Source organism: Olea europaea, chromosome 3 (genome assembly GCF_002742605.1).
Source record: "Olea europaea var. sylvestris chromosome 3, O_europaea_v1, whole genome shotgun sequence".
NCBI classification, from domain to species: Eukaryota; Viridiplantae; Streptophyta; class Magnoliopsida; order Lamiales; family Oleaceae; genus Olea; species Olea europaea.
The window spans coordinates 2,934,835-2,945,191 of NC_036239.1; the positions used below are offsets into that span (position 1 = coordinate 2,934,835).

General features: G+C 34.6%; 1 protein-coding gene across 1 annotated transcript; it reads right to left on the minus strand.

Annotated features, from left to right (window-relative positions):
- Positions 1–6,007: 6,007 nt before the first annotated feature.
- LOC111376959 lies at positions 6,008–7,004 on the minus strand. The gene is made up of 3 exons (XM_022999970.1): positions 6,860–7,004; positions 6,650–6,786; positions 6,008–6,565 (listed from the first exon to the last, which is right to left on the minus strand). Exons 1-3 carry the CDS (start codon positions 7,002–7,004, stop codon positions 6,008–6,010), a joined length of 840 nt encoding a protein of 279 aa, XP_022855738.1.
- Positions 7,005–10,357: the final 3,353 nt, after the last annotated feature.

Below are 10,357 nucleotides of genomic sequence, written 5' to 3' on the forward strand. Positions count from 1 at the left end.
TATATATATATATATATATATATATATATTGTGGACGATTATGGACTTTACTATCTAGTCTTCTCGAGCCATAAGGAAGACTAGTTGGTCAATTCCTAGGGGGTATAGCATTGAACAGTATCAATGCCCCATCTTCATGGTCTCTTCCTCTTCTTTTTTCTTCAATTAGTCCAGCTGCAACTTATATCTTATACTAGTTAACACGCAGGCCTAAATGCATTGGACTCGCAGACCTATACCAACAATAATAATAACGGAATCGCAGGTCCAAAATGATCAAGAGCTCTCAGGCCCAAAATAATAACAATGATAACGGGCTCACAGGCCCAAAACAATTAAGAGCTCGCACGCTCAGAAAAATGACAAGAATAAAAATTAACCATTCAACACATCCATATGGTCGAGTCCATGATTGTCCACTAATAATACATTCATCACATAAATGTATACCTATATAACATCTAATATTATATGCAAATACGTTTCAAGTTTCTAGCAATTAAGATTGTCTAAACTCTTTTAAACAAATGGATCGGAATAATTAAATAATTAATTAATCATATTAATCAATTATATAATTAGCGGGTATATTTAATTAAAATCAAATTTTAATTAAATACCGAACTAGAGTCCAACTTTAATTCAACAATTATAGGGCGGGCTATCAAATTAGAGTCCAACTCGAATTTCATAACTTAAGACAGTTGAATTTAATTAAAATCAAATTTTAATTAAATAACAAAATTAGAGTCTAAGTCTAATTCCATGATTTTAGGGTAAGACAATTTAATTAAAACAAATTTTAATTAAATGTGAAATTAGAATCCAATTCTAATTACAAGAATCTATTTGAGTGAATAATTAATTAAAATCAAATTTTAATTAAGTATTAAATTTAGAGTAAAACTCTAATTTAAATTGAAGGGTGAATAATTAATTAAAATCAAAATTTAATTAAGTATTAAATTTAGAGTCAAACTCTAATTTAAATTGAATCAATATTTTAATTTAGGATAACACTCCTAAATAAAATAAAATTTAATATAGGGTCAAATTTAATATTTAAGTTAAAATCACATTTTAACGAAAATGTAAAAAGTCATAAATTTTAAACAAAACTTTTAATTTGGATCAAAATTAAAATTATAGGTCAAACCCCATTTAAAATAAAATTTAAAACCATTTTAAAATTGCACTCAAGGTCCCCTTTTGAAAATTGCATTCCGACCCAACTGAAAATCGTAAAGAGGTCCTTTCAATTTCTGGAATTGCATGGCAGCCCTCCTTTCAAAATTTACCCATTGACCCCCAATTCAAATTACATATAAGGGCTCAAAACTTTGAAAATTTCAACTAAAGCCCCTGTCTTCATTTACCCAGAACCGAACTGATAACCAACCCTAAGATTTCATCCTTATTTGCCTTGCAGCGCCGATCATTTATTAATAAGGGGCGCTGGCGCCGGCGCCGGCACGGCCCCTTAGCTACTACGGCTGAGGCTGCTGCTGTCTAGCAGCGGCGACTTCCTGCAAAATAAGCAGCAACGGCACTCACCGCTGTCACAGCGCGCAGCAGCACCATGCTGTCGCGCGACTAGCCCTGCCAGCGACAACAATTGCCACTGGCTCCATCGCCAGTTGACAAAGGTGAGCGTCGGAGCCCCTAATTGTCGTCGATTGCCCCCACCATTGCCATACAGAACCGGCAGCAACAAAAACGATCCAAATATTTTTTTTATTATTATTTAATAAATTTAATATCAAACAGATTTTGAAATTATGAAAATAAAACTTTATTAATCGCTAGAAACAAAAAAATAAGAACAAAATCAACCTTTGATTGTTCTCATATATTTAAAACAATTTCTAACAAATACAAAGTAGGCTCTGATACCACTGTTGGGAATCTACTTAAACATGCACAGCGAAAATTAAAATTATTTCGATTTCCATCGAGGATCCCTTTGTGTTTAGATAGAAATCGTGATAAAGATTGTACCTTTGACGAATTCTACAAACCTTTTGCTTTTCTTTTTGTTCCAGCAATCTTGATTCGCCATCCACAGCTGTCCAATTATCTAGCCTCCAACGGTAATCCACACAGAGAATAAAATTGCAGCTACCAGGATTTTTCCTCTTGTGCCAGTAAAAATAATGAAAACCATATGGATCTCAAACCCTAGCCATGTATTTATATATAAACCCAAACGAGCTCGACACGGTCCGATCCAATATTTAATTAATCCATTTAATTAAACCCGATCCGTGAATTAATTAATCTAATTAATTAATTCGGGAATATAAATAACAAATCCAATTAATTAATTTATTCAACGATTGTTAAATTAACCAATTCGCAATTTGCAATCTTCCAAATCTCTTTTGTGTGCGACCCATTAGGTTCTCGACCACGATGCCTAACGACGTGAAATATTATTTTGATCTAATCAAAATTGATAAATTAAAACACCATTTTAATTTATCGTCAATTCACACTCGCCGTCTCTGATTGACATCTAGCAATGTGTCAGGGCAATACATGTGACAGGAAATGTCATGTGGTGTGAAAAAATCAAATTCGTTCGTTTACCGTGAAACTATAATCCCTTCGTCAATATGATCCGATCAATTACGAGATATGGAAGTGTGTCAATCTCGACTATCAATCGTATCTTTCACTCTATTCTTAGGTCAATATAAGTCGAAAATTTCTTTTCGACTTATGAGTACACCTTGACCAATGATTTCATCATCGACTTAATTGAATGAAACGCAGATCATAATCTCCTACTATCTAAGAGTGACGAATCCTTTATTGATCAATTACAATATTCATATGATTCTTGACGTACCCGAACGATGTCGTATTAGCGGCTATTTTCAGAGCAACATCCAATACTGCCAAAGCATGACTGTCCTCATATAAGGTACCATGATGACCTGAAATCAAATGACCAATTCCACTACCAAACGTTAGAGATTAATCACTGACACTCAAATAGTTATCCATGTGGAATCTTTCGGCGGGTCTCCAATATTTCGTTCTATAACAAAATATCAACGTGTTCATTTAAGTGTCACCAGACTTTAACTTGTAAGATCAGCTACTTACTTCACAAATAAGAAATGCCACATGTGATGATCTATCCGTAATAACAATATCTGTATCTCGTTATTACTTACGACCATGGATGATTTAAGATTCAATCAGATGTAATTTGTATCTCACAATCACAACTCCTTGTGATTAACAAATTACGAAGATTTGAATCTGCGAACTCTATTATTTATTTAATTGTCTATTAATTAAATAATAAATCTGTCATTAAATTGCATTAATTATATATCAAAAGTATTTATATCCAAAGTTGATTGGACCTAGGGCATAATACTTATATATAGATCGTAAAACATTTCTTCTCGATAGTTATGACTACATATTAGAGTCACAACCATTAGAATAGACTTGTTATATTGCAGCCTCACTTCGTCTTCCCCACCTCGACTGAATTTTATAATGTCAAATTGATATTATTAGAAAAATTTTCAAGATGACTTTAACATAATTTCCACGTCATCTCGCTTGAGAGGAATCAAATCAATCAACACCAAATTTTGAGAATATTCCAACAGTCCATGTATACTATAAATACGTGACACGTTTTGTATAAATTACGTATAATTTTTAAAATATTTGATGCCATCGAAAATTATTTTGGCTGAAAAATACACTCTTAACTCCTTTTTATCTATTTTTAGTACGTGGCTAATGTACATTATTGTTTAATAAACAATGTGTTCGAGGACGAACAAAAGTTTAAGTTTGGGGGAAACTATAACCTAATTAGCAACAAACACACAAGCATGCAAAAATACTTGGTTGGACTGTTTAGCTTTTTTACCTCAGGTTTTGAAATCACGATATTAAATCTACAAATCGCTTCAAAGTCACAATGCCAAACCAATATCCACTATTCCAATGCAAAATCGATGTGTGTGTGTGAAGAACTAAGTTGACATTAATGATTTCACAAGTTGTTCCAACTCCCGACCCTCTATTATCAAATATATCCTTTCACCCGTCGTAAGATTCACACACCCCCAAACTTATTCTTTTTCATTCTCTTCCTAGTGTGTAATCCAAGATTGAATTTTTCATTACTATCCTCACCCCCTTCAATTCAAATAGACATAATTACTTGCAAGTCAACATCAGTGAACTAGGATTCTTAATTTATTTGATTGCTTTGACCGCCAAAATTCAATTAAACTAATTATCTTTCATCAAAACTCAAATTTTCTCGAGGACTTACAAGGCATTTAGTGCTTTTACCCTTTTTTTCACCCCCCTTAAACTTTTTAGATAATCCATGTAGCAGGCTTTAGGCTAATGACTTTCAAGTCAAATGACTTTAGGGCACCAGGTTTTCAAATACCCTTACAGACTTAATAACTTCAGTAAAAAAGGTTTCGAAGAGAACAATTTTTTTTAGGGTAACTTCATATCTAATTGCCTTTTGAATGACCCCTTTAATGAGTTTTAGACCGATGACTCCCAAGTGAGATGATTTTAGAGCACCAGGTTTTAAAATTCCTTTGTAGGCTTAATTGCTTGAATTATAAAGGCTCCAAAGATAAGGTTTTTTTTTTTCCAAAATATATGCATTGATTAGTGCAATATCCCTTATCACACACTCATTCAAGCAAATTGACATTTAATTTAGGACTTTCACCTAATTTTATAATGTTAATCTTAGACAATTCACACAAAAATTTTCACACAAGGAATCCACATTCACATATGTATCTTCCTACAACAGTAAAATCTCCCCCAAATTGTACTAAATTTGGTCTAAAGATAAATAATTAGTATGATTTGGGTAAAGCATCTATGTTCAACTAACTTAATCTATCAAGTGCATGAATCAATTTATTTCATCATAATGTCAAACTTAATTCTAGTGCGCATATAATATCAAATTTTGCAAGTTTAAGTTTCAATCAATCTAGCATGCTCCCTATCTACAGTTCATAAATCAATACTAAACCTCAAATTTAATCATCATTGTCAGTCAAACTGTCTAACCAACACAAGCACACAACCAAAAAAAATGTAACGATTTTTTTTTTTTTTTGTAAATAAACACACAAAAGAAAAACAAACACATAAAAACACACGAAAACAAAAAACTTAAAGTTTTTTCACCCCAAAACTTAAACCTGACATTGTCCTCAATGTCTTAAAACATAATTAAGAATGTAAGAGGATGGGGGAAGAAAAAGACGAAGGTACTCCTCGAGTTTTTCTATTGAGCGTGGAAGGGACTATGGGTGAAGGCCATCTTCTTCATCCTATTTTTCCCTTGGCCTATGTTGGTTTGAGTGTTCCACGACATCATGTTTCTACATATGGCAATCAAATCAAATATTAGAGATCAAATAATCTAGAACATGTGTTACTTAACCCAAACACTCGAAATAACCAACATTAAATCTAAGGGTCTCGGTAAAAACATGATCGGATGATGATACCCTATAAATTTAAACGTGCCTAAATCTAATGCAAACTAATAATCAAAACAAGTCTACATGTAATGCGATGTAGAAAACAAAATAAATAAATGGTTAAGAAATTGGGTTGTCTCCCAATAAACGCTTAATTTATAGTCTTTAGCTATATTTTTTTGTTTTGGCTATTCATGGTGGTTTGAAAAGTGAGTTTTCAGCCTTGCACTTTATACACTGGTTGCACTTCTTCGGTTCATCCTTGACTCTCCAAACAATCATCTTTCCATTGTTGTCCCTACCAATAATTCCTCCTGCGTTTGGCCTATCTTTGTAGTTTTTTCAATGATCTACTCGTTGGCAATCCTCAAAGTATGATAGTTGCTTGATTGGATTCTCTATGGTGAAACTCTGTTGCTTATCCTCCACCCTCAAGACTATCTCGTTAGTACCAAAATCCAGCAAGGCTTGGTTCGTAGACAAGAATGGCCTTCCCAAGATTATTAGCATCTGATATCCTCTTCTATGTCAAGGATCTTGAAGTCAGCTGGAAAAATAAACTCTTCCGCCTTGATAAGCATGTCTTTAACTATTTTGTAGGGGTGTTTCAATGATCGATCTGCCAGTGGAAGGATAATAGATGCCGCCTTAGGATCTCCTAATCCCAGTTTCCTGTAAAGAGGTAAGGGAATTGAATTAATACTCACTCCTGAATCAATTAAACAATTTATATCATTCAAATTTCCTATGGAGCAAGGTAGAGTGAAACTCCCTGAACCTTTGAGTTTGGGAAGGATCCTGTGCTGGATGATTGTGCTGCACTCTTTAGATAGCGCTATTGTTTCATGTTTTGGCAGTTTTCTCTTCTTAGTCAACATCTCCTTGAAAAACTTAGCATAATTTGGAATTTGTAGAATAGTATCAATAAAAGGAATGTTGATGTGAAGTTGTACGAGGGTGTTCAAGAAATTCTTGAATTGTTTGTCTAGTTTGTTGTTTTGCAACCTTTGAGGGAATGGAATTAAAGGTGTGCGTTTATTGTCAAGACCAGTTGCTTTGACCTGTAGATTGTCTAACTATTCTTCTTGATTAACATTTGATGATTTTTCAGACCGACCCACTTGTTCTTTCCCTGAGATAGGTACTTGATTCTCCTCAGTCCCCTTTTTCTTCATAGTGATCTCTGGCAGCTGAACTTCGCTTCTCGTTGTTGTAGCCTGGACTTGTTCATTTTTAGATGGTCTTTGAAGCCTTTGAGGGAATGAGATAGGCGGCACATAAGCTCAAACAGGTGTAGTAGGCTTGATCAATGGTGTCTCAATAATTGCATAATTCACACCTTCAACTGCCAATACCTGCTCCTTTTAGTTCTTTTTTGTATCGCTCGATAAGGTACCATGTGCTCTGTTTGCTAACGCAGTTGCTATCTGACCCGTTTGAGTTTTTCAAATTTTTAATTGCAGCACTTTGGTTCTGGATAATAGTTTCAGTCTTGGCCATTTACTACCCCAATATATCCTCAACCGATGGCTTTCTCAGCTGTTGTTGCTGGATAGCCCACGAGAAATTTGGATGATTCCTCTAGCCCGAATTATATGTGTTGGAATAAGGATTGTCCTATTGTCTCTGATAGTTCTGTGCATAATTAACCTCTTCAGATCGAATTACATGTATGGAGGCTAAAGGACATCTTTCTGTAATATGATTTGCTCCATACCCTTTGCAAACCGATTTTGACTGGTGTACCATGTTCACATTTTGAGAAAGGCTATCCAATTTCTTCGTCAGTGATTCCAATTGGGCTACCAATGATGTAGTTATGTCAACGTTATGTAATCATGCTGTCCTCCTTTGCACTTTTCTGTCTATTGGTCACATGGATTGATTTTCTACTATTCGATCAAAAAGGTCCAAGGCATTATCTAACGAAATATCCAATATTAACCCTCCAGCAGAAGAATCGACGATGTTGCTAAATTCATGTATTAGGTTGGAATAGAATATTCAGATCTTCGATTCTTTAGGGATGTTTAGAGTGGGCACTTCCTGAAATAATCTTTGAATTTTTCCACGCTTCTGGATAGCTCTCATGGTCCTTTTGTTTAAAAGTATGGACTTCATTTCTGATATGATGGACTGAGATGGCGAAAAAAATTTCAACGTGAATTTCTGCACCATGTCATTCCATGAAACAATACTCCCAATAATTAGAGAATTTAACCATTCCCACGCACCCTCCTTTAACGTGTGAGGAAATAGGCGCAGTCGGAAGGCATCCGCAGACATTTCTTCGTGGGTGATCATATCGCATAGCATTAAGAATGCTTGAATGTGTTCATGAGGATTTTCGGTTGATCTCTTAAAGAACCTAATATCTTGATGATTCTGAAATAAATTGATGACGTTAGGTCTAATATGGAAGTTGGCCTGCCCAAAAGGTGGATAGATAATAATCGATCGCAGAGGGGCTGGTACAGGATTTACATAATCCCTCACTAATGCTTTTCCTTGATTTCCTACAGCCCTTGGTTGATCTGGCTGGGGTAATGGTAAAAGATTTTGAACTTGATTCGGATGTTGATTTTCTACCATTTTTCTCGCTTGTCTCTGTTCTTTTCTTCGCTTTCTCAAAGTTCTTTCGATTTCAGCATCTATTGGAAGAAGCTCGATTTCATTAGAATTTTGCATAAACTGTGATTTCCTGAAAAGAGTAAAATGAGAGACTTAGATCGTTCAATGAATAACCTAAAACAAATCAAGTAAAGAAAAAAAGAAAAAGGAATAAAAAAAATTCAAATCTAAAAATAACTAATAACCTCAAATTAAATAAATTATTCCCCGACGACGGTGCCAAAAACTTGTTCGTGTGAAATCCGCAAGCGTACGGGATCATTGACAAGTAATAATAATATGAGTTGTGAGTTATCGTCTCACGAGGAATAATGTTTTATTTTAGTTTACTAGTTACTATTAAATTCGAATTATAAAAAACAAAAGTGAATTTTTTTGATTTTTTTTATACTAAGCTAATCTAAGAAATATGAAAAAGTTTGATTTTTGTCAATGGAAGATTATATTGGATTTCAACTCCGCCTATTGCTATCTATTTCAATTCGTGATTCGTAATCTAGTTCCGTTCATGTGTTTTGACAATCGATAACGCTAATTTATTCAATGCTCTTTTCTAAGACACATGAACCTATAATTAACACGACCTGATTCTATTCCTAATTCGAATTCATATAAAAATCACGCATTTAATTTATGTTATTTAAATGATTGCATGTGTGAAAAAGATTATTCCTAATTTTAACTGCACATGTTAATTTTGTCACGTTCTAAATTTATTGTGAATCTCTCAATACTACAACAAGTAATTATCTAATTGGTGGCTAATTAATTAAATAATGCAATTGGTATACAAAATTAATCAACAAACACGAATTAAACTAAATTACTTGCCTTGAATTAAAAATAAATAAAAATATGTTTCATCTTCATCTAATATATGAGAAGAAATTAACCTAACATAATGTTGAAATTAAACACGTAAAAGAGGAATGGAATCACCGATAAATTGACGAAACGTGATTAGTTTCCAAATTCTTTGCACAATTGTTGAAGAATAGTCACACAAAAATTCAGTCGGCTTTTCTACGTTTTCTTCTTCAATTTCAACTTGTGTTTGGTGTTTATATATTGTTTCGCGCGGGTTAATTCGCTAACAATTAAAAAGGATTAGACGATTGTGTAAGGGACGAAACCTCTTGAGACAAAGTCCCAAAAAGGGGTGTTCTTTTATTGACGATGAACTTTACAATTGGAAGCGAAAAACAACGTGCCTCCAAGGGGCGCAAGTACACGAGTTACAGAAAGAAAAGTATTTAAGTCTAAAAGCTAAGGAAATGAAAATTACATATTTCTCTGTTCGAGAGTTTTGGATTCGGTCCTTTGCTTCTACGTCCTTTCTCCCTTTTATACCTCATAGACGATCTCTTTGTGATTAACTACTCTGAAAACTGCTTGATCGTCCTATAACTACCCACTTTCTTTGTAGTGGCCATTTTGTCATGAAACTGCCTTTTAACTGCTGCCATTATCTTCCATCGTTCAACTGCCTTCGATTGAATTCCTTGAGTTGTGGAACGTGATAGGGCTACTTTAACAACTGCCTTGATAACTGCATTTCTTGATAACCACAATGCGTTATGTTTGTTGATATCTTGGGCGACTTGAAGGTTTGGGCGAGAATAGAATAACAGCTCTGGGCGACCGTATGACGCTCCAGTCGTTCAGATTCTGGGTGACTTGCAAACTTGGGCGATGGCGTTACCGTACCCTTGGGCCCCTTATTTGGGCCTTCACCTTGATTCTTTCGATTGGACTTCGTTCTTTGGGCTATCTGATTTGGGGATCCTCCAATTGGGCTTTATTCCTTGGGCTGTTCGATTTGGGCTGAATTTTTATGCGTCAACAATTACCCCCCAATATGGCAGAATTAATAATAAATATTGAATTTTGCCATATTCACTTCATGTTTCCAGCAACGTTCGACATTCCCAAGAATTTCAATCATTGTTTCCTTCTATAACTTGAAAAAGTGCGTCGTTTTGCAAACCCTTATAAACCCCAAACACGCCATTTCACTGCTACCAAACCACGCCTCATATTTTCTGCATCTCTTTCACAATTCACTGTTCATCTTTTGCTTCCTTATTACATAACCCTGAAAAGCTTCGTTCATTCTCCAATGGCTGCTTCACAATCTTAAGCTAGCGATTTCTTTAGTTTTGATGACTTTCAGAAACTTCTGAGTCGTCCATACGTAACCCCAAGTTTTCTCGCGCCCGCTG

Bases quoted from the DNA above. Each gene is read 5' to 3' on its own strand.
- LOC111376959 (XM_022999970.1), bottom strand. From the start codon at position 7,004: ATGGCCAAGACTGAAACTATTATCCAGAACCAAAGTGCTGCAATTAAA. The intron at 6,787-6,859 runs GTATTGGCAGTT...CACCTGTTTGAG, and splicing joins AAAAGAACTAAAAGGAGCAG to CTTATGTGCCGCCTATCTCA. The intron at 6,566-6,649 runs GTACCTATCTCA...GACAATCTACAG, and splicing joins AGGGGACTGAGGAGAATCAA to GTCAAAGCAACTGGTCTTGA.